Source organism: Chroicocephalus ridibundus, chromosome 9 (assembly GCF_963924245.1).
Source record: "Chroicocephalus ridibundus chromosome 9, bChrRid1.1, whole genome shotgun sequence".
In the NCBI taxonomy this organism is placed as follows: domain Eukaryota; kingdom Metazoa; phylum Chordata; class Aves; order Charadriiformes; family Laridae; genus Chroicocephalus; species Chroicocephalus ridibundus.
Window position 1 is genome coordinate 47187249 of NC_086292.1, and position 27352 is coordinate 47214600.

Consider the following 27352-nt stretch of genomic DNA (forward strand, 5'->3'; position numbering starts at 1 on the left):
AGTTTAGGATTTCTAAGTTCCTGTGCAGGGGGTGGCAAGGTAGATCAAGAGGGGACCAACCTGCCCTATTCCCCTCTCTATCTGCTGGCTTTTAAATACTTCCAATGAGAAGTTTGGTTTTGGCACTATGGTGGCCCCAGAGGACACCTGCATGCCACCGGCACGGGTGGCTGAACACTCACACCCTTGCGTGAGCTTCGCACCCAGCACAGGTCCCAGACGTGGAGCACAAGTGGGCGGTTGTGAGACAACCAGCCCATTTCATGGGCCGCCTGCCGCATCCACCACGTGGGAAAACCACGTCCTGAGATTCTTCTGTTGAACTCCCCAAGAGAGACAAAGCCCAAATGTGGGCTTGAATTTCATATAGCGTCTCTGAGCGTTACTGGGGAAATGATACCTGATACTCTCTATGTATATTAAGAGGAAAAAAAACCAGGGTATTACACCAATTTAGCAGAAAGCAATCCTTTTTTTTGCATCTAAAAAAAACAACAAAGCCACACAGAGTAGGAATTAGTGAAAGCTTATAGCTTCAATAATTTAGAAGTTAAGCCTACTTAAATATAAATGACGATGTTTAATTCCAAGGCTGTTACTGAGCAGAGCCGGGGAGCCTCTCGTATCCTATGCCTGGCTCAGCAATAACAGACAAAAGCTGTCCACCACCCAGAACAAAGAGCTCCAGGAAATTAAAAAAAAAAAAAAAAAAGAAAAAGAAAAGAAAGAAAATACTGTCTCGCTGCTGAGCCCACTCCAGCACGCTGACCAACAGCCCCCAACGCCTGGTTCACAGTCGCCAGGCCAGCATTTTGGAGAGTTTGAAAACCTCAGGGGTGGGAGCGGAGCATCCCGTCCCACACAGCACAGCACCCCTCCCGACAAGCATCCATCCCTGTGGCGAGGCTTTCCGCTCCGGCGCCGATTGACATCGACACAGGAGGGTTTATTAAATTCAGCAGAGCACAGAAACTTGTTACCTTGCCGTTAACCACGTCTAGAGCATAGAAACCCACCAAGGCGGGGGAATCCTCAGAACAGAAAAATTTTTAAAGTGCGGCCAAGTACTCTTTAATGGGACCAACAAAACACACCCCAAAGTCAGGAGCCACTGACCTGCCAAGATGCAGCACAAATAAACACACAGGGCAATTTGGACAGCAGCAGGCGATAAACGACACAAACTCAACTCACTGAAGTTTTGCTTTCAAAAATTCACTACTTTTCCTTTCCTCACCCCACAAAAGAAGTACTTTTTTTCAGCCATCCTTATTGCACTGCTGCTTACCCTGGCATCTTAACAGAGTAACAAGACCTGCCGCGTTACATCCACTTCATGGATAACTTCTATTTTCTGCGAGTTACACGGGCTTCTCCTCCTCGCCGTGGCTGCTACAAACCACGTGGCGAGATTTATTATGGGAATAGCCCACAGCCTGGTTTCCTAAACATCACAGCAGCTAATCTCTGAATAATCTAACACACGCTTTTTTCCCCTCTGACCACGCTGGGCTGCTTGCACGTTTTTTAAACAATTACTACTTTTCCTTATCTTTAAGGCTGCTAAGTGAGGCGGGGGCATGACGCACACGGGTATTTTGCTGCAGAACAGCATCTTTTCTCCATTTCTTTCTCAGATTAGACCCAGGCTTAAGCAACATCACCAGCAGAAGGAAAATATTGCAATTTATCATCAGGGCATGTGCACAGTAGGTCCAGGGAAAAATCCCTTTGATGTTTTTGTAGTTCGGCCCTGGTCCGGTGGGTGGTGTTACCGGTTGCGGCTGTGTGAACCGAGCCAGGCATTACAGGGGAGCACAATACTTGTGGGTTTAAAGTAGCTCGCCGTCATCCCCACAACTTGCAGCCCAACATCTCTTCTCCGTACCTGCCACCTTGGCGGACAAACACGACTCGTTCGGCGGGCGCTGCCTCCCGCTCCCATCGCCGGTGAGGATTCCGGGTCTGCTCCCTGGGCAGGGATGCCCAACCACGCCACTGCCACGGCGGCCACCCCATCCTTCCCCAGGGCCGGCTGTGGCGGCGAGAGCCCCACAGACACCACGGTCCCTTCCCCGGAGCCCCCCGCGCAGCGAGGTTTCCAACTGAAAACACAGCTTTCGGGGAACACTTAGGCATCACCGCGACTGATGTAGGAGCCTGCAGCCGAGAGGCAGGGCCCCAGCGTGCCTTCCCGAAGGGACGAGCCCCCGCTCCCGCAGAGGGATGCTCCCGCGGCCGCGCACCGCCGCGCAGCGCGGGCGGACACAGGCGTGAGGGACCCGCAGCCGCGGTCAGTCCCTCCAGCCCCCGCAGCTCCTCGGTCCCCTTCAGCGCCCACGGGGACGGGCTGAGCGCGGGGCTGGCAGCGACCGGGGAGGCGCGCGGGGTTGGGACCGGCTGGGGACGAGCAAGAGGGGACCGGCACCCGCCGCGGAGCTGGGGAGGGACGCGGGGGAGCGGCGACGAGCACGGCTGCGGCCACCACGGGGGTGATGGGGGGATGCGAAGTGCAGGAAGGACCGACGGACCGAGGGGCGAGGGCGGCGGGGGGCAGCGCCGGTGCCGGGGCGCGGCGGCGGCAGGTCCATCCCCCCGCCCGCTCCCCAAGCCCGGCCCGGCCCGGCTCTTACCTCCGCGGCAGCCGAGCAGCAGCAGCCCCAGCAGGCAGGCGGGCAGCGCGGAGCCCGGCGGAGCCATGGCATCCCGGGCGGGCGGGCTCGCCTCCCTGCGCCCCACGGGGAGGGAGCAGCCCGCGCCGGAGGGAGGGAAGGAGGGAGGCGAGGCGAGAACCACCCCCCCAGCTGAGGGGAGGGCGGAGATGCGGGGGGAGGAAGGGAAAGAAAAAAAAAAAGCCAAAAAGCGGATTTCAGCGCTGCTCCCCTCCGCGCGAGCACGCCGCCGCGCCGGGCGGGCGGGGGGGCGGCGCTGAGGGAGCGGGGCCGGCGGCGGGCGGGGGCAGGCGGGCAGCGCCTTGCGCCATCTTGCGCATCCGCCAGGCCGCCGGCAGCGCCGGCCGGGGGGAGAGGCGGTCCCCGTGAGGGGCTGGTCAGCGACCGGCATCCGCGGGGACTGTGGCCGGACCCTCAGCGGGGCTCCCTTCACTGGAGCCCTGTCACCAGAGCTCTCTCAGGAGTCTCCCATGACGGGTCTCCCTTCACAGGGCTCCGCTCACCGGTGCCTGCTTACGGGGCTCCCCTGACCAGAGCCCCCTCACGGGGCACCCCTCACCAGGGCAGCCTCAGGGGTCTTCCCTCACCGGAGCCCTCTCACCAGAGCCCCCTCACCGGTTCCACTTCACGGGGCTCCCATCACAGGGCTCCCCTGACCAGAGCCCCCTCACGGGGCTCCCCTCAACAGAGCCCTCTCACCAGACCCCCCTCGGGTGTCTCCTGTCACAGGTCTCCCCTCACCAGTTCCAGTTCACGGGGCTCCCTTCTCAGGGCTCCCCCTCACTGCAGCTTCCCTCACTGGAGCTCTCTCACCAGAGCCCCCTCCTTGGTCTCCCATCACGGGTGTCCCCTCACTGGTTCCACTTTACGGGGCTCCCCTCACCAGCGCCCGCTCACGGCTTTCCCCTGACCAAAGCCTCCTCACGGTTCTCCTCTCCCTGATGCCCCCTCATGGCCTCCCTCAGGCCTGGCCCCACAGGGCGCTGCGGACCCCCAGGGCAGGAAAGCCCCTCCAGGGGTCCAGCCTAGACTGCCCGGCCGTGCAGTGCCCAGGAGATGGCAGCCAGCGCCAGGCCTTCCTTCCCGAGCTTGTGGTAATGATACGGGGAGAAGTTTCCTTGCTCTGTGCCCGAGGCCCTCTCTCCCACCTGTCACTGCTCAAAGGGACCAGGTCTTGGCAATGGTGTCCGGGTCTGCCGCAGTGGGCAAGGGCAGGGTCCCATCCCTGAGCCCCTGCAGCTGTGCCCTGGGCCATGGACCTGCCTCTTGTCTGCACTTAATCGCAAAAATCTGGCATTAAAACAAGGAAAAATGCTGATGAAACAGCACAACTTCCAACTGATTCCACCAAGCATTTCATTTTGGAGCTTTGTCTTGAAGAACAGAACTCCCCGCTGAGGTGGTTGGCAGTGCCTAGAGGTGACTGGTGTCCCCAGGAAGCAGGGCAGTGGGATCACAGAGCGATGGCCATGAGGGGATCCCACCTCTGGGAAGTCCCAGAAGACAGGAGCAAAGACCTCGGCTTGTCCCAATGCTCTTTATTTTAAATCCCATTGTAAGATGACTTACCCAGGGCAGTCACACAGCTGTTGGACCAACCAGCTCACCCTCAAAGTAGCCCTTATATCTGATCCTGCCCGGTCCCTTGGCCTGTGTTCTCCACAAACACAGCTCCTTATCATCATCATCAGCAGTGAAACTCATCTCTTCAATGACAGCTCAAAGTCTTTTGTTGTGTTTGTTTGGGGGAAAAAACAACTAAAAAATTGATTTTTTCAGAAAAAGACCCAAAGCTTGACGGACTGGGTTACTGAACCCTGTAACAGTGCCCAGAAACCAGATGAAAAACCCTTTGTAAAGACAAGCTCCCCTGGATGGTGCACCCCGAGCGCATCGGAGTCGGCGAACGAGGAAAGAAGACGTCACTACATCTGCTCCACATTAAAGCTTCCCTCATTTAGCGGAGGGCTGAGCTGGACGAGGCTGCTCTCAGCCAGGGAAGAATTTGCTCTGGCTCCGCCAGCCTCTCAGTAACATCTGAATTTCGGCGCTGTCCCTGACCTTTTGGCACCAGCCCTGCTCCTGTTCCCCAGCCGCCTCCCTGGCTCCTGCCATGGGGCCCCGCCAGCGTTTCTGTAACGCTCACAGCCGTCACGGGCTTGTGGCAACTCCCGGGATGCCGCCAGCACCGAGGATGGCTTGTGGGAATTAATTATTCCAAGGGAAACGAAGCGCAGTGTGTTTTACAGGGCTCATTTTCCCCAGAAAGCACAGACTTTGGGTGCTTTTGCTCCCATTCCCAGGCAACGGCCAGAGTGGCAGTAGCAAGAGCCTGGGGACGTAGCTGTTCAGGACATCACCGAGTTCAGCCCCACATCTTGCAGGTGACACTGGTGACATTGCTGGTGTCACCTTCAAAAATCACAAGTGCGGGTGGTCCTACCAAACATTGGGACTCATGAAAGGCCATGAGATTTTTAAAGCAAAAAAAGGCAGGTTTTGGGCTCTTAGAGCCACCTGAGAAAAACTCGTGTTTTTCTGTGCTCCTCTGAAACCACGAAGGTTTAAAAAAAGTTGCTTCCTAGTGGAGGGAGGAATTTGCTTATCACACTGTGAGCAGAAATTGGAGCCTTTTGGAAAGCAGCGGGGTTAGAGGAGTGGCAGTGCCCAGCCTGAGCTGAGGCTCCAAACCCTTTCCCTGCAGAGTGCTCCTGGGCTCCATCCCTCCGTCCTCCCTTCCGCAGAGGGGCAGGGGGTCCGTCTGTCCTCCCTCTCCGCAAGATGATCCTCCACGAGCACCAGCCTCGGAGGGTGTCACTCACTCCTCACCCTTTGCACAGTGAATTTCCACCAGCTCCAATGGTGCTCCTGATTTACACCAATTAACTGCAAACTGAGGTCCCCAAGACACCATTAGCAGTTTCAGCAGATGAAGTGGGAGATTAACTTGTCTGAATTCACTCCATTTATTATTCTATGTGTAATCGTGGTTTCCCTGTCTGCTAACAGCCTGGGAGCTTTTCACTTCCGTACATACACACGGGGGTTTTAGCATCTGTTTCATGGCCAGTGAGCAACAGGGAGGGGAGCCAAAATCGTGGCACCCATCTCGAGGCACTTGAGAGCCACCCAGCAGTGGTGGGACAGCCTCAGGACGTGCTCCTGGAAGCTGCTTTCCCCAGCAGAAACCCTTTTCCTTCCTATTTTGGCTGTATAAGGACACAGGTGTTGTGGTGGCAGGGGCCAGCACTTGTCACCACAGCAAGGGTGATGAAACCCACGATTGTACCTGCCATACAAGTCACAGATGTCTGACGGTACTGGTGTAACTGCTGCTCCGGTGCTTTGCTGGAGGGGAGGAGGTTGGAGTCGTCCCCCCGGCGATGCAGTTTGCACCACTGGTGTCCACTGAGCACCCGTGGAGCGTCCCTGGCCGCCTCGCTGCATCACGCCTCGTTGTTTCCCAGAGGGTTGAGCTGGGCAGTGTCCTGCACCGGGCACTTGTACCTTACTGAGTTACCCAAGACCACACGAGACCCAAATCCACTGTAGTAATATTGGCGGCTGCATCACAGCATAGCGAACTGGGGCGATAAAGGCTGGGAAGAGAAAGAAACGCGAACAAACACCTCGCTTTTATCTTCACTTCTCCATGGTCCCAGCTCCCCTAGAACTGCTGCGTCTATCCCTCTGCTCTGCTCACCCACGCGCTGCCCTGTTTGCAGCAACCCCACTCCGTCCCCTCTCGGCAGCCTCCCACCACCATCTCATGCTGCGAACTGAGAGCTGGAAGTGGGATTTGCAGTCACCCATGACCCTCCCCCAGGTCCCTCCTTGCTCATTTGTGGGGTTACCTGTCGTTAGGAGAAAGACTCATCCGAGTTACGCAGTTCCCTTTAACCACCATCAGAAAACACTATGCTAAGTGCATATTTATTACCTCTGTAACGCAGATGAAGTGAGATTTTATGGCTCTGGAGTCCTGGCAGCATAAAGTAATAATGGAAACTATCTACTCAAGTAGGGAATGCATCCTAGGAAGAAAGGGAGATGCATGGGAGGTTAATAGTGTGTCCTCGGGCACTGCCAGATATCCTCTTGCCGATCTCGCTGGACACGAGCCACCGAGTGTTCAGCCCTGCATGCCACCCGAGAGAAGCCTCACCATTCATTTGCTAGATGCTTCTGCTTGGTTTTGACATCAAAAGTTCCCCCAGTAAGATAAAGCATGAAATTGGACACATTTTTTATTAATTTCTTTTCTTATAGGAATCCGTTCAAAACTGGGAAATAAGCAAGCATCAAGAAATGCCTAATGAACCCAAGCCCACACCTGAGATCCCTGAAGAGATGTAGAAGGAACCAGGCACCCACCACCATCCCACATTCCCAGCCTCCATGGTTATGAGCTCAGGTGCTGAACTGGCACGAGGGTGAATCCCAGCTCCTGCTCCCGCCCTGCTTCCCACCAGTGAGGTAAAACCTTGCTGCGGAAGCTGCTCCAGCTGCAGGGTCTTGTCCAGGCCCATCAGAGGGGAGGCGCTCAGGTAAGCACGAGGCTGGATTTGAGCTGCTGGGAAACGCACACCCAGGTTGCCCCGCAGCAGGAGGCACAGCTCCAGCCGGGCTGCCACTGCCGGCAGGGACACCCTGCAGGTCCGGCCCAGCACTTACCAGCGAATTTCCCAGCATCCAGCCACTCCCAGCACAGCTGCAGGACCAGCCTTCCACGACAACTTTCTCTCGGAGTAAGAGCTGTAACAGACTGAATCATGAGACAAATTCTACTCTTTTTTTAAAATATTTTATTAATAACCCATTAGTTAAGGAATATAAGGACAATGTCTTCTTACACTTTAACACTAAAGAGTATTTGTGGAGTAAGAACAGTCTCTGAAGAAAGAAATTTATAATTAAGTACAGCATGGAACCAAACACAGACACAATCTTCAAACGAGATCAAGTTCTGGTTACACATCCTTATGCACTGTGTAGAAAATTAAACAAAATTTAATTTTAAAATACAAGCAAGGGAATACAATAACAGAACTAGATGGTAGATTTCTGCTGGACTAAACACCTCTTTTCTAACAAAAGTATTGATTAGAAAAGACACGATGATCCCTTCAAAACATCTATTTCTAATGAGATCAAAAACATATATAGCACTCTATTAAAACGGTTGCTTTCTTACACAGCGTATTTCATGGGCTGATCTCAGGATTGTTAGCTAGTAATGTAAAAAAAATAAAAAATCTCAAAACCTAGATTATAAATTAACTCATTTGAGCTATTTAAACCAGAACTGCGCTGTCTGTTAAGTAAGAAATCAAATCAACAAAAAGTTGAAAGAGATTTTAATCCGAGTCACGTGTTTCATCTAACAAGGAATTAAAAGAAATAAAAGGATGAGAACTGTGACTCTCGCAGCAGCATGGGGAATATACAGTTGTGTAGCCGAACGGTAACATTAGTACTACAAAATTATGCCAGTGAGACAAACCTGACATTTTAACAATGTAAAACAATATACACCAGCAAAAAGTTGAACAGCAATAATCTTTAGTGTTACCAAAAGGAAGAAAAGGGAGAAAGGAGCCCGATGTGTAGGAACATTAAGTATGATGGGTAATTAAAGGTACCGATAGTTTGTGTGTCTGTGAGAAACCTGCAAGAAAGCTTATTTCATGATAAAAAAATATATGCACTGGTTGTTTCAGCTTTACACATAAAATGTGTGTTATCTGTCTTCTTCCAATCATTTCTAGCTGAAACTAGAAAGGTCCCACGTGTGTTGAGGACAGGAGGGACCTGGGGTACAGCCGAGTCAGCCAAGGACAGCCAGCCCCCTGCCTGGACGCGCCTCCTTTGTACAGGGAACAGCTTGGCTGCTGCCGGTCAGGGGGGACCTCTTGGCTCCGAGGGAACTGCCTGGATTGCTCTAGCTGAGGTCTGGCATACCACTCCACGGCCACCGCAGTACTTGGACATCCAAATGCTGCCCGTTTCACATGCTGGTACAATTCGGTGGGGTGTAACAAGATCAGAGTAAGCCTCAGCATTGAGGAGACAAAGTATTTTTGTGATGCGTAAGTAGAATTGTTTGCACTCTGCTGCATCTCCCCCAAAGCTCTTGGAGCACATAACTACTTTGGTGATTTAGTGATTGGCCCAAGGTGATCCAGGGTTGGTGACCCAACCATGCCACATTGTGCCTGCTTGTGTTGGCTTCAGTGACAGGCAGGGACAGCTTTTAGGCAGATCAGCAATGCTCACCCCATAGCTATGCGACTGCTAAAGTCAGTATGGACAAAGCAATGCGTGCGTATAACAAAAGAGCGCCCCAGAAACTGTGGCACGCTCCTAAATCAGCCACTGGACTAAGCTCCATCCCCACAGGCCCCTGGATGGAAAGCTCAGGGATGGTACATGACCTGCCCCAGGTTGTGTCACAACAGGGGCCCACAAGGAGAACTCCAGTGCCCCAGTTGTGTCTGCTGCTGGTCAAACTCCTCCTGGCACGGCCTCCAGCAGCCGAGATGCCCAGTGAAAGCGGTCCTTTGGCATACTGTCATGCTGGCAGGTGGTTTAGGAGCTGAAAGGAAGTCACCGGGGGTTCCTCTGGAGTGAGCTTTTTGGAGAAGTATCCCTCTCCCCTTCTGCACAACAGCAGCGGGAATGTGGCTTGTACAGGATCTGTTCTGTCACTGAGGAAGGGCAAGGACTCTTCCATGAAACTAACTACAAACTGAGGTCCAGCTGCAGAAATCTCCCCCCCCTCAGCTGGTGCCCGGTACCCCACAGCTGGAGGGTTTATACCTCTGCAATTGCACCCGCTCCCATATAACTGTGAATTGCCCTTATTGCCTGCAATAACACTTCACTGCCTTATCTGTAACCATGCTAAGTCACTAGTTTCAAAGTCTTGTAGCAGTGAGTTCTGGAGGTTAATTATGCACTTCCTCTGCCCAGTTATGACTTCTCGTTGTTCTAGCTCCTCGCTCTGGCAGTGCACGCTCACTAACTCCTGCCTAGCCTGCTCACTGGCACCGATTTCCAGTCTCTGTGCCACGGCCTTCAGAGTCACAGCACTTCAGAGCATGGAATGGTATTTCTGAGACTCCTCAAGATACCGAGCAGCAGCTGGAGCAACAGAGCAAGAGCAACAAGTGGAAATAAAGCCATTTACCAGAACGGTGTGTCACACTGGGAGGAGACACTGTAGGATGGGGAGAGGTGGAAGTTCCAGTATCCTTCCCAACAGGGTACATGGAGACTTGGTGGTACTCCTCTATTGAAGAGCCGGAGCTAACAGGGTTTGATGGAGGATTGCAAGGACACAGGCTGGTCCAGCTCAGCTCCAAAGACAGGGCACACTGTGGCTCTTCACAACAGAGCCAGGAATAGGATACTGGCAGAGCAAGGTTCTCCCTGCTGCAAGCAGTGGTATCTCAGTCCAGGTTTCACCATAAAAAACAAAGTCTAAAGCCTTTTACAGGACCTCAGATCAGCACACAGCTCCCCGTATAGTTTTGGGGGAATTTCGGTAGGAAAAAAGGGAGATGGGCACCTTTTCCCTCATTTTTTAGTAAACAAATGGCCAGATGTCTGAATCCTCCAGGAAAGCAGAACATTTACCAAACCAATGAGCGGAATTACCAATCTTTGTTACCCCCAAGGAGCTGGTCCAATCTGTAGCGTTCACAGTCAAACTCTGCAAGCCCGGAACAGGGCAGAGACAGGCTAAAGACAAGGCAGAAAAAAATTCACCCCACACCAGCAGGCCAGGCTGAGAGACATGTCAGCAGTAAGCAGTGTCAGCAAGCAAGAGTCACCGGATGATCTTCAAACGTTATCTGTAATAAACCCAGACTGACTGGTATAAGAGCGAATATTTGATTTTAATTTTTAAGCTCTGGTGGTGCTCTGGTCTTTAAAAAAAAACAAACCCAAAGCAATTTGGCCAGGACTGGAAGTGACTGGAAAATTTCACTTGTTCATCCAAAGCCTTCAGCAAGTCCACTGCTTAGAGAAAGCCGAGAGCTGCTCTCTGGAAATCAAAATCATGTGAGATGTCTCCACTTGGGCACAAAAAAAAGAAATGGATGTCCCCAAGATCAGAAGTTACTTTTGCAATTGTTGGTTCTTTTTTCTCTTCGCTAGTATGAGCTTCTTAAGGAAGGATGGATCAACATCCCTCCAGCTGAGGCAGCCGCCTTTGGCCAGCTCCTGCAAAACACAGTCCTACGGAGAAACACAACCCAATTCTCCAGCTGTAGGGAAGGTGTCCTACAGCAATACTTAGAAATAAAGCAAGAGAGACATCAGATCTGCAGCACTATGCATTAGAAAAGAGTCAACAACCAGTGCAAACATATTCTTTAGAAAAAGGCAGTATAAGAATAAGTTAAAACCTATAATGGACTATAACAAAAGAGTAGATCCACTGCTATTTTTTTCTCCAACAGACATGAGGTAGTTGTGTTGTTAGGGAGGAAAAAAATAAAGAGAGAGAGAAGTAGTAAAAATGCTACTCTATACCACACACTACTCCACTTTATAAAATTAAATAATATAAAGATGTTCCAAGGAAATAAAAATACATGTTGTACATTAAAAGGACAGATGTGTACCTAAAATATTAGGTACAAGAACCTACGTAAAACAAAGTCCAGGTTGGTGAAATGACCCAGACACTGAAGAAGGTTCTATATAGTACAAGTTGTTAGAGGCACTCGTAGAGTGTGTAATAAAAGGCCACTACATCAGCCTGCTAGTAATAGTTACTGCGGTAGCGTACAAAGAGAGCCTTATAATCCTTTTAACCACGGGAGGGCAGAAAAGGTTGGTGGTTACAGCTCACTGAATTTTTTTGGGTTGGCTTCCACCCCTTTGTGGGACTCCTGTGACAAAATTCATCCCAATGCTGCAGGCAGTAGGTAGTGCCAAGGCGCTCCCCGGTGAAGAGAGAGTTGAGAAGAATCGCTCGGTGTACCCTGCCTCTTCCCGGCATTAAAAGACGTCTTGCCAGTCACCTCGAGGACTACAGCGAAGTGACAGCCCCAGTCTAACGCAGAAGGCTCTGTTCCAGCCGTGGTTTCACGTCAGACTTTGGCAGATGGCTCAATCCTGCTCCCACAAAAAACAAGTTACTCACCAGCTTCAGCGGGAAGAAGATGGGCCCTTACCAATCTACCTGTTGACTTCTTGAAGGCAATATGTACAGCTGACGGGTCCGAATCCTGTTCTGGTGAGATGCTGCACCTTCTTAGCTCCTGCTGGGCTCAGTGAGTCGAGGGCATGCAGTACCTCACAGGGACAGGCCCTTACTAGTGCTTCTAGCTCTCCCATGATCAAAATCAGATTAGTTCACTCTTCAATGATTGTGGACACATGCCATGTTCTCAGATGCTGAGGATGAACTGGTTAAACAAGAGTTACTACAGAGGGTGGCCTCCTCCTGGGCCGGGGAAAGCGATTGGCACTTGCCTGGCTGCACATCCCCCCTGGCTTCCTGGATGGAGTCCGAATCTCCGCTCTCCACTGAATCCAGACTTTCCCCGTGCCTGTGGAAGCCATTGGTGAGCCCACGGATGCAAATGGCCTCTGTTTTGTTAGTCTTTCTGTCGGTACACAACAGCTCGTTCTGGGTCTGAACCTCAGAATCGCCCGTGCAGCCCACCAACACTTGGGTAGCGTCCTGCTGGGTGCTGGGAGAGCTGGGAAGAGCCAGCTCTCCGGAGGGGAGCTCTTCAGGCTCCTGGTCCTCAGTTTCTGTCTCTTCACTCTCCAGAGTGTGCAGCTGGGAGTCGTAGTCTCTGTCAGAGGCTGAAAAATCAGAATGGACGATGACCTCTGCTTCCACTTGGTGGAGGCTGGCTGGTGGATGGCTTTTCTTTGCTTCATTCTGTTATCAAACGGGGGGGGGGAGGGTTAAAAAAAAAAGAAAAAAAAAATTAAAGTGAATGAAATTCAGATAATTGAGGCTGTGACCCAACCAAGCACTGAAATGTATTCCTTTTAAATCCCACAGAGTGCAATGGGATGTACATGTGCTCTATTGAGCATTATCTTGATACGCTTCTCAGAGCTGAAGCCTTAAGAAGCATCTCAGATCACCTCAGGATCATTATTCCTATTTTACATTTGGGAAAGCAAGTCCCAAGGGAGTGAAGTGATTTGGCGGCGGTTTCTTGGCAGGCTGGAGCAACCATTCCTCCAAGCCTCTGCCAAAGACCACAACTTTCAACACCCACCAACCCCCCAGTCTGTTTCCATACTAAGCACAAGATTTCTGGAGGGCGAGTGGTCAGCGGTCTAGAAAACTGGCTTCTGAGACAGCTCATGATACAGAGCCACAGTACATACCGGGGCTCCCTTCGCCTTCCTGCTTTAATTTTGGCTACGTATTACAAAATGTTTGTTCATTAGAGCCCTAGTCACAGCTTGCAAAAGCTGGTGTAAATTCAAGCACTTTAATTCAAAAAGAAACCAACTGATTCTCCTCTGCAGTGCTTAAGTGCAGTTCGGGGTACAGGTCTCCACAAGCCTGGCTAACAAGCAGGTCATTCTGCTAGATTATCATTCAATAATTTAACAGGCAAATTATTTTGGGAGCTCACAAAAAGCTCTCTAGGCAATCAGTGCTCAGATTCTGGGCTGAGTGTGATTTAGTAGCAAGACGACAATTCAAAGTATGGAAGCCAGATATCCCACGTGTAATTTGCACTTTCTGTTGAAGACAACTTTGTGCATCATTTACATATTTTAACACTTTTCTCCTTTTGTTGACAAACTCTGATGGGTAAGCTGTGCTGTAAACAGTGCCCTGTAATTGGATTGTAAAACATTGTCTTAACTCTATCCACAACGTTAATTACATCCTGTGTATAATTGATTTTCACACTACTATCTGGAAAGGAAATATAGGTAGGTTATGCAGAAGTATTTGCTGGGGGGGGAAAGGGTGGGGGGTGAACTTTTTAAAACAATAACCAAAGAAATCTTCTGGTACAGAGTGAATCTGAGCAGATGTCAGCTTGCTTTGCTGAGACTGTGACACAGAGACAATCCTTGTACAAACTCTCCCAAACACGGGAGTGCGTATTTATTCCAATGAAGCCGTATCAGAAACAGGATTTCCTCCCAATCTGTGCACCCCCATAAAGAAGACAAGTGCAGTGGAAATTGCTCTACCCTATCAGGACAAGAAGCTTAAATCAACCCTTGATCTTTGACTCCTTTTACAGGCAAAAATGCAATACCTCCTTCAGGCGAGCACACTGTAGACCTTAAGGACTGTGCTGAGCATTGCAGCTCCTAACTCAGTCAGCAGGCTGCTTGCTGCAAAGAGCCGAAGCAGACTCCTCATGCCCGGTTCCGGGTCCTCAGGAACCGGGACTGCCACAACCCCGACGACAACCGAACTATCTGAGCCCACTTGACCACCACTAAAAGAACAAGCCCATGGCACAGGCCCTCAAGGGCTGGCTGGAGTCAAGACAGACAATCAGGGGAGAGTTGAGGCTTTAAGCAATGCTTGGCAAAAACAAACAGCTTTTAGTAAAATCCCATCAGTCTCGCTGGCATACACTCCTGTATCCAGGAAAAAAAATAAAGCCCATGATCAGCCAACTAAAGCTAGCTCGGAGAAGAAAACATTGTCTCCTGTGCTGGAAGAAAGGAGAAAGGGAGATGGGGAGCATAAATGGAAAAAAACACATCAGAATACACAAGTCAATAAATGACTGAAGACACCCACCATCACGGCATCGTAAACCAGAGCTTGTAACAAAAGCTTCTGTCCGGCACTGGAAGGGAGCTTCAGTGATCCGTTCACAGCAGAGAGAGGCTCTTTTGTGATAGCGTCCCCGTATCTGGCTATGCTGTTTGTCCAGGGCTGGTTAGCTGATTTATTCCATGAAGACTGCAGAAGAAAATTGGGAGGAGAAAAGATCCAATTATCACAGATAAGAGATTCTTATCCTCACACACCTGAAACAAGAAGCAGCTTGAAAAAGGGAGTTTCGAGTTGGGGAAAATACTATGGTGTTAGAAGATGTAAGTTAAATGCGGAGCTCACTTCTGATGGCATCGAAATAAAGATGCTCACTGCAATGGACTGGCACAGTCACCCCATTACAACAGGCTTTATTGCTCTGTTACACGGTCTGGTGCAGAGCAAGTGGATAAAAGCTGCCAGATGGTTCACAACCGAAGTGGGCTTTCCACTGATTCTCAAAGTCTTAGGCCAACAGGTACATCATGACACAAGCCATCACTTAAAGGTCCACTGAAATCAACTCCCCGCAAAGCTGCAAACAACCCAGAGCAGCATGAGCCTACTGAAAAATAATGCAAAGCTGAAAGGAGCTGGGATGGTGGGAATCTAGAGCAGAATGATTACAGTATTTGCTTTGGCATAAGCAATGCTCTGCAGTGTGGAGAAGGACCCTCACCTATTTCCGCTGGCACGTGTGCTCCGCTAAGAGCTGAAGACAACGTGAAACTGCTCGCTCTGCAGAGCAGACAGATTTCCTGCTCTAAACTAGGGCTTGGGTAAACACTCTGCCATTCCCCACCAACACAGAGGCACAAAACTGGGGGCCTTATTTTTTTTAATTTTTTCTTTTTTTGCAACAGACCACCAAGCAATTCTTAGCTCAGCTTTAAGTCCCCTGGGCAACCAGTGTTACCTTGTTTGTAGATCTAATTAAATTATATGGGCTGAACGCAATTTGTTCTGGGTTCTCTCAGCTTCCCCTTGCAATAAACTGTTGAATGCACACCTCTGTGTATGGGAAATGTGTGCCTTTAAGAGATGAAGTTATTTAACAGCTCAGACTATTAGTTCACAGGCAGAAAAGTATTTTCTTTCCAGGTTTTGATTTTATTGGGCTGTCCTGCGTATACCTGAGCTCAGCCTTGCTACTGACTTGCACACACACATATATACACACACCCACGTGCACTCAGATTTAAGGAATACGTGAGCCAGTTATCTCTGGGATCACTCCACAGATGCTACACATTGCCTGGACAGAAGTGAGAGGATGACGCAATGCTGAAGTGAAGAGAAAATCCTGACCTGCCACAACTGTGGTTGTGCACACAGAATACCGGTGGTGTGAGCATGACGGCTGTGCAGGGTGACGATATACGGCACATCTACTCAAACCCACTAACCACCTATTGCTCACTGTCAGGCAGGAGAAACACAGGTTTCTGCGCTGCACATGTGGACGCTACTTACACAGGCCAGATCTACTCCAACAACAGCCAACGTAGCACGAGTCCAGCCGAGATGGCAAGGAGATTTCTGACATCAGCCTGACCTTGCGTGAGTCATTTGACCTCCTTGTGCCTTGGTCCATCTGGCTGGAAATTAGGTAGAAATACATGACCAGATGTTGTATGTGAGCCAGGCATTCCTAAGTCAGCTATTTAGCAAGAAGCAAATGCTACCTCATGCTGTCGGTGCTGGCAGAAGGCACATTAAAGCGCTCATGTATGCGCTCAAGAGCTGCCTGAGCCTTTCCCGAGCACTCTCTGTCCACCCTGACTTCAGTGCCAAAGGGGCTCAGCACCTGGCGGGAGGCAGAGCACGGTGACATCCCAGTGCGAACGCCGAGCCGTAGGAGCTTTGCTGCTGCCTCAGGATCAAACCTTGAGACAACAAGTAGTAAAGGGCCTCATTTATATGACAGCATCCTGCAGAACAGCGATGTCCAAACCCAGCGCTGTGGATATCACGCATTCGCTAATTTAGAAGTGGATGCTGGAGGCAGCACCTTTGCCATTCCTCTCTCTGCAATCCTCAACAACATACTCTGAGCCAAGAGCATTCCCTAATTGCTCCCTTTCTAAGCGGACAATCATTAAACTACACTTTAATAGCAAGAAACCAACCAAGCGATCACACACAGCTCACAATAAGGAATATCACTACATGCGAGTACTCGAGGAATGTGTTCAATTTGCTTCTGCTGCCATCTGAAAGGCTTTCTGCAGCTACATCGCTGACTGATGGCTTCTGTGCCTTTTCCAAGGAACATACGTTACTGAGCAAATACTGCCTGGAAATTTCAGTGTCGAACCTACACAAATATGCACACATGCACACAAATGTGTGTCCTGTTATAGATGCTTACATGCATATTTGCCATCAGAATGATCTGAGCATCATACGCATACACACACACACACAGAGCAAACTTGAAAACCTTCTTGCAGGCATCTTGTGAATACCAAAAAATGTGGAAAGAAACAGGCAGCTCTACTGCAATCCCCAAAGGACCATCTGTTAGCGGAAATGTCAATCTGCCATGTTTACATAGGTTTTGATGACTCTGGGAACAGCCTGTTCAGCTCTGGCTGAAATTGGCTGCAACGAAGAACAAACTTGTTTTGTACCAGTTTGCAACTTTCAACAAACAGAAAAAACCATGAGCCATACAACATGGCCTATATCCCACATGTTGTTCAAGCACATTATGTTTGAGAGGGGGGAAAAAAAAATAAAATAAATCCCTCTTGGGGCTTAGTCTCCAAGGTTGGGCAGCGGCAATTAACTCTAGGTCTGTTTTCATCACAGACCTGAAGAAGGTCTTGTGTGCCTGATAGCTTCTCTGCTTTTTTAAGCAGTATCTTTTGCTCTAATAAATGATACTGTTCCTTTCTACTCGAGGTGGGCTAGTGAATGGCTGAAGGAAGACAAGGACGTGTTCTTTTGGTTTTTACAATAGAGGAAGGAGGGCAAGGAGTGTCAGTCTAATACTAATTTAGAGAGGGGAAAAATCCCTTTGTCAATTCACTGCAAACACAAGAATGAAAACTAATAAAAACATCTTCCAGCAAAAGGTGTTTCCATTACAGCTAAATCCTTATCAAAGCAAACAAGTCTTTTCATTTTAGCCTTTTTATAGAAACTCCGACTAGTAAAAATGTGCCTAGATCATGTTACCTTCTCAGTGACAAGTAGTGATTTCATGCGAATATATGAGCTGAGAATGAACGTGTAGGAAATGTTGATCTTGAAACCTTCCCTGTTTTATGAGGATGGTTATTTAAATTAGCTTGAAATCCTGTGCGGAAGAAGACTGGGGACGTTTCAGATGTGCCTAGCTTTTAAGGGTGTCACTTCAGAGAGAAAGGAGTCACTGCTGAACAGCACCACACCAGCCAGGAGTGGGAAAGCTCCGTGCCACGCCAACATCCAGGCATCCCTGCCCACCGCGGTGCCTCTAAACAAGATGGAACACAACACAGACCTCTCCCCCACCAGAAAAAGGAGAATCTCTGCTAGCTGTCCACAGGAGCACAGCTCTCATCCAAAACTTTTCAGAAAACATTGGGACTTTTTTTTTTTCCATTCAGAAAAATTTCAACACGAAAATGACAAACAACCCGGGTAGATCCAAGTTCCCTGATGCGTTACAGCTTTTGCTTGCTGTGTCATAGGGATGCTTCACGGGAATCGCAGTCCTAGTGGGGAGGAGGCCCACAGGGAAGAACAGGGGTAGCAAGCAAGGAAGGATCCAGCTTGCAAGAAGCATAATGGCAAACATTTCCAAGCCAAAATGCTTGGGTTTGGCTTCATTCAATGAAAAGCTGAAGTCTTCCATGGAAAGCAGATGCTTTTTAACGTTCTCCCCCACCCCCTAAATTGCTTGGCCCAAAAGCAGCAGTGACAGAGATGTCTGGAGCAGAGCCATTTTATCATCCTCAGTCCATCTGTCAGGGGAAGCAGAGCTGCATCACCACAGCCCGTGCATTACGCTGTCATTTATAATGTGGGCTACTGAGGGCATCAGCTTGGGGGTCACTTGAAAGGGGAATAGTAAGAGAGGAAAATCACTTGTCAGTGTATTTACAAATCCTCATGTGTGACCACTGGGAAACACACAGAAAGGAAGGAAAAGGGCCCACTAAATGGCCGAGCGTACTCCTGCCTAATGGAGCTGTCAGCTGTCCAGAGGGGCCTCATCCCGACAGCTCGGCCGCAGCAGCACCTTGCTGTCCTGCAAGCAGGGGCAGGGTGGCCAGAGGGCTCCTGCGGGCTGTCCAGCAGCACAAAGAATGTCCTGCCTTCCACGTGCACCATCCTGTACCCCCAGCATTTCTTGTAACGGCTCAAGAGGAATCACAGCCCTACATTCGAAGGAACTGGTGATCTTGACTTGAAAACATGCAAGGGGACTCAAAACCCTTGCCTGAGATTCTTTGCAGGAGTTGGTTCAGGTCTCAGCATTGTTAAAGACTTCTTGCCCTCGGTCTCACCATTCTCCACACCTGCAATATGACAGTCACTCACTTCTGACTGCTTATGGCACAGGGACAGTCCCTTCTTTGTGTTTGTACATCTCCTAACACGGAACCTCCAGTCTCCACTGGAGCCTCCGGCTGCCATAAGAATAAAAACAATAAAGAATAATCCATGAAAGTAACGAGCCAGCATGTGAAGAGCCTACAAGCATGGGAGCAGCTATCACTGCCACTGCTAATGGCAAGTGCTACCCAGCCAACACAAAACAAGTTTCAGGAGCGTAACTTGAGGACGGAGAGCCTAGCAGGCAACTGGAGAAGGTCACGCAGGCCTGGAGCTGCCGGTTCCTTGGCATCACAGCTATACAAACCTGCCCAACAGCGGCAGCAGCATCCGACTAGCAGTCTGTCCCAGCCAGCATCATGAGCTTTGTGGTGACATGATATGCTGTTAAATAAAAGGGATCTTCAGACATTTCTCACTCTCTTTCTTTACTGACTAGGACTACAAGTGATAGTACCTGACCTGGAGCACCCTGGGGAGCTTCCTCTTGCCAGGCCGGACCAGAAATTTCCTCCCACAAGGATTCTCTCTTTCCTGTGGCTCCACCACATTCCTTTCTGTGGGTTTTCACAGCCCCAGCCACACACAGCATGAGAGAAGAAAAGAGAAGGCAACAAACCAGCTAGTCGCGGTGGGTACAAAGCTCCCAGCAACACACCATTCCAGGCGGGGTCTCCGAGGGTTTCTGGCAGCCTAGCTGAAATGGCCACTGGAAGAAGCTATTTGCAGCACACAGAACAACCCAAGGAACCTACAACGCACTCTTGTGCCTTGGCTTTTTGTCTACATGGAGGGAGATGCACACACCCCTAGCTCTGATTTACATCTGTTAAGGAGCCCAGGCACGCGTGCACCACTCCAGCCATGCTTGTGAGACCTGCCCAACTCCCTGCCCACCCAGCCAGGTAAAAATCCCACTGCCAGCCGGACATGTGGCCTCTTGGCAACTGCAGCATAAAGATGTTTTTAGCCTGAGTCTTTTCACCCTTGATTATACATGTCAGAGTACAGGCAGGATGCAGCGGTACTCGGGGCTGGCTCAGGTGGCACTTCCAGCAGGAACTGGGCAGTGGAGGGAGCAGGGCCTCCTGCGTGGGAGCACATCTCCCTCCAGTGCCTACTCCCAGCAACAACAGCCTGTTGCTCCCGGCCACCACTTGAGCTCTCCTTCACCTGCCAGGTCATCCTCACCAGGCAGCACAGGTGACAACACTGCTCTCCGGGTGGCTGCATGCAGCTGCTCCTCGGTGATCCTTGCTTCCCTATCCACACCCATCAAAAAAACAAGCTCTTTATTCTGCTGGCAAAAATCCTCAGTGAATTTAACTCTCGGTGGCTTTTTCCCATCCAATTAGAGAGGCAGAGACACTACAGCCAAAATCGCCCTTGTCCCCGAAGCTCTGATCTCTGAGCATAACTCTGCTGCCAGACGCTGCCAGCCTCTGCTGCAGACGCTGGGTGCCCCAAACTCCCAGGCTAAGCCCCGAGCAGCCAGGCCTTGGCACTGCCCTCTCCAGCCCTGGCTCTGCACACATGAAAATCTTTGTATAAACCTTTGCAGATAGGATTGCCGCTTTGGAAGCAAAATCTGGATTATGCTGCTCCCAGAAAGGCCTCCCAAGGGAGGGAACTTCCCTCCACTGCAACCTGTTCTCAGGGTAGGTCAACATCACTGAAAACATTTGTTCCTTATTTAACAGAAAGAGCTGTAGGAAATTCCTCACACTCTTCGGCTTGGGTCCAGACAGGCAGATACATTCCACCGAAATCCATAGATGTGGCTTGGCTGCAAACTGTTGCTCCTTCAGCTGAGTGCTCATCTGCCGCGGCACTTCGGGATGGCCAAGAGCACGGCTTCAGCTCACAGGACTATTAAAGCCAGCAGAAGATGTTGCACTTCCAGAAGATCATACCTACACCACCACTAGCAGCAAGGACAGGTCTCGTGGTGAGCCAGGTATCCTGAACTCACCTTCCCCCAGCGACACAAGAGCGCATCATCGATGCAAACGTGAAATCCCATGCGCTCACAATACATTTGTTTTACTGAACCTCCTAATTACTTTACATGCTCTCCCTGGGCTACAAAGAGAGACATAAACAGATTAACTAAATTAGGCCAATTAAAGGTTCCCTAATGGAATGAAATGTTTCAGGCAAGCTTGAGAGAGGAAATGGACAGGGAGGAGTGAAAGACAATGCAATGTCAGGCAAACCAAGCAAGGCAGGAAAAGACTACTTCAAAAAATAAGGCTCACAAATAAAACACAATTTCACCTCTTCTGTATTTTCAAGGGTACTCCAGTGAACACATCATTTATGGACAAAGCTCCTTTTACTCTAAGCAAAAGAGTATCCTGGAAAGCAGAGCATCTACTCTGAACATCACACTTTCTTACACCATCTATATGCCAGAGCAACAGGAACAGGGCACCTTTCTGCAGCAGGAAGTCTGGTAACTGCTTCTCTGGGGATGAAGGGTCACTGTCCCAGGAGGTGAAAAGGGGTGGTAGATGGCACAGGGATCCCAAACCTAGATCTGACAGCCAAGACCGAGCCAGTCGGTTTTACAGAGGGAAATGCATGGCTGCCCGGCACCAGCCTGCAGCCAGGACTAACAGCACCTCGCAGAGCCAGGACAAGATCAGACCCTGGCTTTCCAGCAGCGACAGACCGAGCAAAGGCTCTTGCCTAGGGCGGGAGCCCAGCCATCACACGCATGGGTCCTTACCTTCCTCTTCCCATGGACGATGTCCTCAGGGAGGCTTGTGTGGATGAGGCTGTGCACTTCCGTCAGTTCTGCAATGTCCCCCAGGGGCACGGGTGCATCCTCCGGGAGCGGGGACATGAGGGACTCTAGCTCATGCGAATCCGAGGTGGCACGGGGAGCTGCCACCCCTTGCCTGCTCCGGTGGTAGTAAGTGTGGTTGCCAGCTGCCTGGGAATCCAGGCCTGGCAAAGCCTCCCTGAGGGAAAACAAGCAAGAGCTGACATCTCTTGTGAGCCTCACTTTCCTCTGTCCCCCAGTAGCCATGAACTGCCAGAGAAAGTGACCCACTCCGGGGGGTCCTCAGCCTGTCTTTGTGGAAGCGACCCGGCCCAAGCCCCTGCCCTGCTGCTCCTGCGGAAGGGGATACTCTATCCACATCTACAGTTACAACTTCTGCTGCAGTAGCCTCTCCCCAGATGCATCTCTTCACCACCTTCACTAACCCTAAAGCTCATACAAAGCACAGTGCTGGATGCCAAGCCCTCCCGTTGCCAGTGGATCACTTGGGCAGCAGACAACAGAGGTCCAGCAAGCGCTCTCTAACCCCTGATCGTGGGGAGCTGTGTCAGTCCTGTCATCTCTGCTTTACAGGTCAGAGATGCACCAGGACAGAAAAGTTTGGTGGCCAAATTAAGACAAGACTTCAGAAGTTTCTTGTCACTAGTCCTGAGATCTGCTGCCAGCTCAAAGCTCTTCTCAACAACTAATAAGCTCTTTTCTGATCATGGTCTTTCCAAATGCTTGTGGCTGGATTGAGACCCCTGGGAGAGCCGAGGGCTTTGGGCTCAGTCCAATCCTTTCCAAACATCCTTATGGATGTCCAGCCTCAGAAGCAAAATATTGCCCACACTCACAGACACAGGTAATAATCTGGCAAATAGTATTTTTTTCCCTTTTCTTGATTTTTTTTTCTCTGTAAAAAAACCTATTAGTCTAACAATGCAAATTGAAGACAAACTACTGAGAAAACAAATCAGTGAAAAGATCATACTAAATATGTTCCTTAGCTAGCTCGCACTCCCAAGACTCAATCTTTGTATTAACTGATGTCTTACACTGCATCCCAAACAGCCCAGCTGAACACGGGGAAGAAGCTCACGGTGTTTTTTGTCTCCTTCCGCATCAGCCTCCTTTCCCTCCCGCAAAGGCGAGGTGACACCTACCTCTGCTTGCTGTTGCGGAAGCTGGCACACATGCAGAAGAGGATGCAGAGCAGCCCCAGGCAGACTCCCACGATGATTCCCGTGACAGAGTGGATATCCAGAACATCTAGCAGGGGAAGGACATATACGTTATTTCAGCTGCTAGCAGGAAGAAGGTACAAATTATCTTACGTTCAGAGAAGCACAAGCTTCACTGAAACCAATAGGCGATGCCTCTATACGCATAAAGGAAGAACATTACTTGGCCATGACAATTTAGAGCAGCTTAAAGCAAACTGACATCTATGCACATTCATTAATTTCACGCTACACAGGGCTAACAGAAAGCAGCAAGATGCAGGTTGCACGTGCCCTTCCACAGGAGCTGGGATGGGAAGAGAGATGAAGCTCTGTGGGATGGGTTCTGGAGCTGCCCGGGGCCTGTGGAGCTGCACATCTGAGGATTCTGGCGTGATCCTCTGCACTGGCCTGCACACAGTCACATCTCTCAGCCTGCGCGGTGACATCAGGCAACTGCTTGGCAAACAGAAACGCTGCTGCTGACAAATTGTGGTCCTCAGAAACACAACTCACTTCCTGCACCAGGACAAAGGGGAAATTCATACCAGACAACTTCTCCCGGAGGGTGTGCACATCCTTAACGTTTGAATAGGGACCAGATCCCACGACCGTCTTTGCTCCCATCTTGAAGAAGTATCTGGTATCGCTTTCCAGGCCATGCACTTCAGTGCTGAAGATATTTCCTAATCAAAGGCAAGTCAAAACAGGTTTAAAATGCGCAGTTTCAAGAGTATTCAGAGGCTGAAGCAAAGCTGCAGCAAAATTCTGTTGGACCCTCAGAAATGAGGGATTTTGTGTCATGGGCTTTAAGAGGTAATTCATACACCTCTTCGGATTTAACAAACTTGCTGCTTAAAGAGCTGATGACACAGAGTGCACGTGGTGTTGCTGGCATACATTCTCCTAGGAATTACTGCCTGCCAGCCTGTATCTGCAGGACGTTTGCTGGATAATAATGGCTATTTCAGCCCCAGACACGCATGATTTCATGTCTCTCACTAGCCGTGTCCCCAGATGCTCCTAAATGACCAGGAGCAAGGCCTAGCACACACTCTAAGAAAGCTGGCAGCATAAGCTCTTGAATGTTTATGTGCTCAAAGTGAGGGAAAAATCAGGGCAGCAGGACTGAATAACCAGGGCTCCATAGGCAAGGAAGGCGGCAGGAGGAGGAGGATCCGGTGGGGTATTACAGTACCTTGAGGAGGCTCACCTTCTCGCGTCAGCAAGGTCCACATGTCATCAGGCTGCGTGTTGTTGGCGTTGTACAGGATGAGATACTCCACAATGATGCCGTTGGGCTCAGCAGGGGGGCACCAGTGCACCTGGACAGCGTAGGGGTTGAGCGGGTGCAGCCGCAGGTCAGATGGAGGAGTTGAGGGACCTGGAAAAGACATGTAAAAGACCCAGCATGAACAACAGAAATAAGAAGAGCAGCATTGAAGATGAAGGGCAGAGCTTGGAGGTGATCTGAGATCACCACATCTCTCAGGGGCACATTAGGAGGGATTTGATAGAGATTCAAGAAAAGCCATGAGATATCAGCATTCAATTCCCATAAATACTCACGGTCAGGAAGCGTGAACCGTTCCACCACACTGCCGAAGGGTCCATCGATGCCAACGCCATTGGATTGCACGGCAAACTCATACCTAGTGTAGGGCTTCAACCCACTAATGAGAATGTCTTCATCCGAGCTGCCGAAAGAGGACACATTCACAAGGCCATGAACGCTAGATGGTTCTCCTACTGACTGCCACCTCGGTACCCGACCAGGAGCACTGTAAGAGATTATCTTAAGTCCTACAGTATTTGATTTTTCATCTAGAGCTTCATCACCTGCAGTCATGTGAATGGAAGAGCACTCAGGTCCCAGTTACAAAGCACAGTCCCCAACCCCCAGGACCATTTTTGAGGTACTTGCAGAGAAAAACTTGAAAACACAGCCTGGTTATAGGCTGAAAACCTGCACAGGAATCCAGATCTAAAATACATCCCCAAATTATTATAACAGCTAAAACTCTAGCAATTTTTAACCCAAACTTGTGAGGAACATCTCACAAGTCATGAACGCTTTGAGAATGGCCATAATTGCACCTGGCTTTATTATTAACAGGGAAACAAGCATGTAAGGTCCGATCAGAGCAGAGAAGATGCAATGAGCAGCCAGTAAATGATCCCCTGCTATTTAAGTCATGGACAAGTCTCAGTGCCACATTTCACCAGCTCTGAATGTATCTGTGACCAAGGCAGACCTTTCCAGCATGTGAAACACCCAGGATTTTGCTCAGCACCAGAACTTCCATGAAGGTTCCTCCTGCCTTGTGTTAATTCCTGACAGGAGCAATACACGGCAGATGAACCCATAGCATCCCGCTTTACCTTGTGTAGTACGTAACGAGAGAGGCATTTTTCAGGCCCCAAGGGCTGAAGCGCACAGTGTAGTTGACAATCTTGACTGTAGTGAAGTCAGGTTTCTTCCACCTGAGCCATATGGAAGTTGAGCTGTTGGACTCTGCATAGACTTGGACTGGAGGCAATGGAGGACCCTTCTGCACAGGGGGATCTACAGTGCAAGACAAAAAGAGAAAAGAGAGGTGGAGACGTATGTGACAGTAAGGTAAGAGACAGCCACCATGGAAACAGAAAACATGGAATAAAAAAGGCCTAGGTTGTGAAGCCTGTACCGATATGGTGGCTTCCAGAGCAAGCCTAGATGCCCGGCTGCGCATGCAGCGATTCATGCTTTTCCTCACGGGTGGGAAAGATCACAATGAGGATCCACACACCAAGGTGGTGGTGTACTACTGTGGAGCGCAGGAGGCCAGCTGCAAAGTTACCCACCCGACAGGCCCACACCAGTGTAAGGAGGAGCTCAGACCGTTCACCATCCCACAACAGACTGGCGGAGCTGGGAATGGAGCCCAGGTCTTCAGAGCTTTTACTTTCTTTATAACACTGCAAAAAGCCTGGCATGCTGCTAATTCATGTTCTCAAATCTTTATAACGTTAGATATTAAACCCAAGTGATTTGGCATTTCCAAGACCATCCCTGAGCTGCTACTGGGGACAGAGAGAACACAGTGAAGGCCATCCACCCTCAGTACAAGAACAACTCTAACGAGAAGGGGGATATTCCACTCCTTTCTCTCCTTCCCGAGATAATTCCTCCAATACAATTTGCAATGACTGTCAAAGGGAGTTTCCTTATATTGGGACCTTCTCCATTTTCATATTGTCCTTCAAGTTCATCTTCCATAACTTTACCTCTACCCTCCCTTTGAAGGCACATGCCAAGCAGAAGAGACAGACAACAAATGAAGGGCATTCCTCACCTACTGCTGTTGCAGGTGCCTTTTCTGTTTTGCCCTTCCAAACCGCTGCATAACCATCTTCGTGCTTATTGAATGCCACCAGCTTCACCTCATAGAGTTTCCCAGGAGCTGGAAAAATCAATCAGGGTTTGTCTGGGGTTATTTTTGTTACCAACCCTCCCCAGTTAGGCAGGTTTTCTTCCATCTGACCAGCTTTTCTCACCATGCAAGAAAGTAACTTGAACTGAGTTGTATTTACTAAAATACATCAGGGAGCCCCCCTTCCTCTTACAGGCTTTTCACATTCAAATACTGTCTCAACTGGTGCACGTATTGCCACAGCTACTCTCTAGTTCTCCCCTTGCTTTTTACAGAAATTAGCAGCAGCAAACGGACTTGCCCCAGACACCAAGGGTTAACCAGTGTCATGGCCTGTAGCACATCATCTTGGTATCTCCTCATCTTTCTCCCTTGCAAACTACTAAAGAAACATATGCACAATGACTCCTCTCTCTCCCCCACTGCATTGTTTATTCCCGAGGAGCGTGGACACCCTCTCCTCTCCAAAACGCACCTCCCATTTCTAAAGTCCTTTCTGATTTATTCACTGCCGTAAGGATCTTCCTTCCAGCAAGTCCTCACATGCCCTGTTAAGTCACTGTCAGCTTTTGTTGTACAGCAACTACTTTTGCCTCCACAGCAGAGTTTCTTGATTTGCAATTTGAAAGGCAACAGCACACACAAAACCCACACCAGAAACCTGGGGGTCCTCCTTACACACCCTTCCCATCAGGCAGCTATGAACTCTATGGGGAACATCCCACTTTGATTCACACTAGGCTGCAGGACACGATGCTCTGACTCTAAGCTCTGCTGCCCTGCTCCAAAATTCACCTTCCTCTTTCCTCCAGCCTTTCATCAGCTGAAACACTCCTCTGCTGTGTTAAGTAACATCTGAGGATTTATTTTCATGGAGATGTTTAATCAAGGAAACAACTTGTGAGAAACAAAGTTCTCAAATAAGACACTCGCCAGCTTCTCCCTTCAGC

At 49.9% G+C, this 27352-nt stretch overlaps 2 protein-coding genes across 2 annotated transcripts in view; both read right to left on the reverse strand.

Annotated features, from left to right (window-relative positions):
• IGDCC3 (immunoglobulin superfamily DCC subclass member 3) overlaps nt 1–2859 on the reverse strand; it is a 106721-nt gene extending 103862 nt beyond the window's left edge. The window contains exon 1 of the mRNA XM_063346253.1: nt 2634–2859. Within this exon, the coding sequence (XP_063202323.1) occupies nt 2634–2700 (67 nt within the window). The 5' untranslated portion in view covers nt 2701–2859. The remainder of the gene's footprint in view (nt 1–2633) is intronic.
• A 4634-nt stretch (nt 2860–7493) lies between these two features.
• The window catches only part of IGDCC4 (immunoglobulin superfamily DCC subclass member 4), a 49892-nt gene continuing 30033 nt past the window's right edge, over nt 7494–27352 (reverse strand). The window contains exons 10-18 of the mRNA XM_063345381.1: nt 26325–26432; nt 25372–25555; nt 24559–24686; nt 24203–24373; nt 23538–23675; nt 22933–23038; nt 21731–21965; nt 14434–14598; nt 7494–12579 (exon numbers count right to left, since the gene is read on the reverse strand). Of these exons, the coding sequence (XP_063201451.1) occupies nt 12049–12579; nt 14434–14598; nt 21731–21965; nt 22933–23038; nt 23538–23675; nt 24203–24373; nt 24559–24686; nt 25372–25555; nt 26325–26432 (1766 nt within the window). The 3' untranslated portion in view covers nt 7494–12048. The remainder of the gene's footprint in view (nt 12580–14433; nt 14599–21730; nt 21966–22932; nt 23039–23537; nt 23676–24202; nt 24374–24558; nt 24687–25371; nt 25556–26324; nt 26433–27352) is intronic.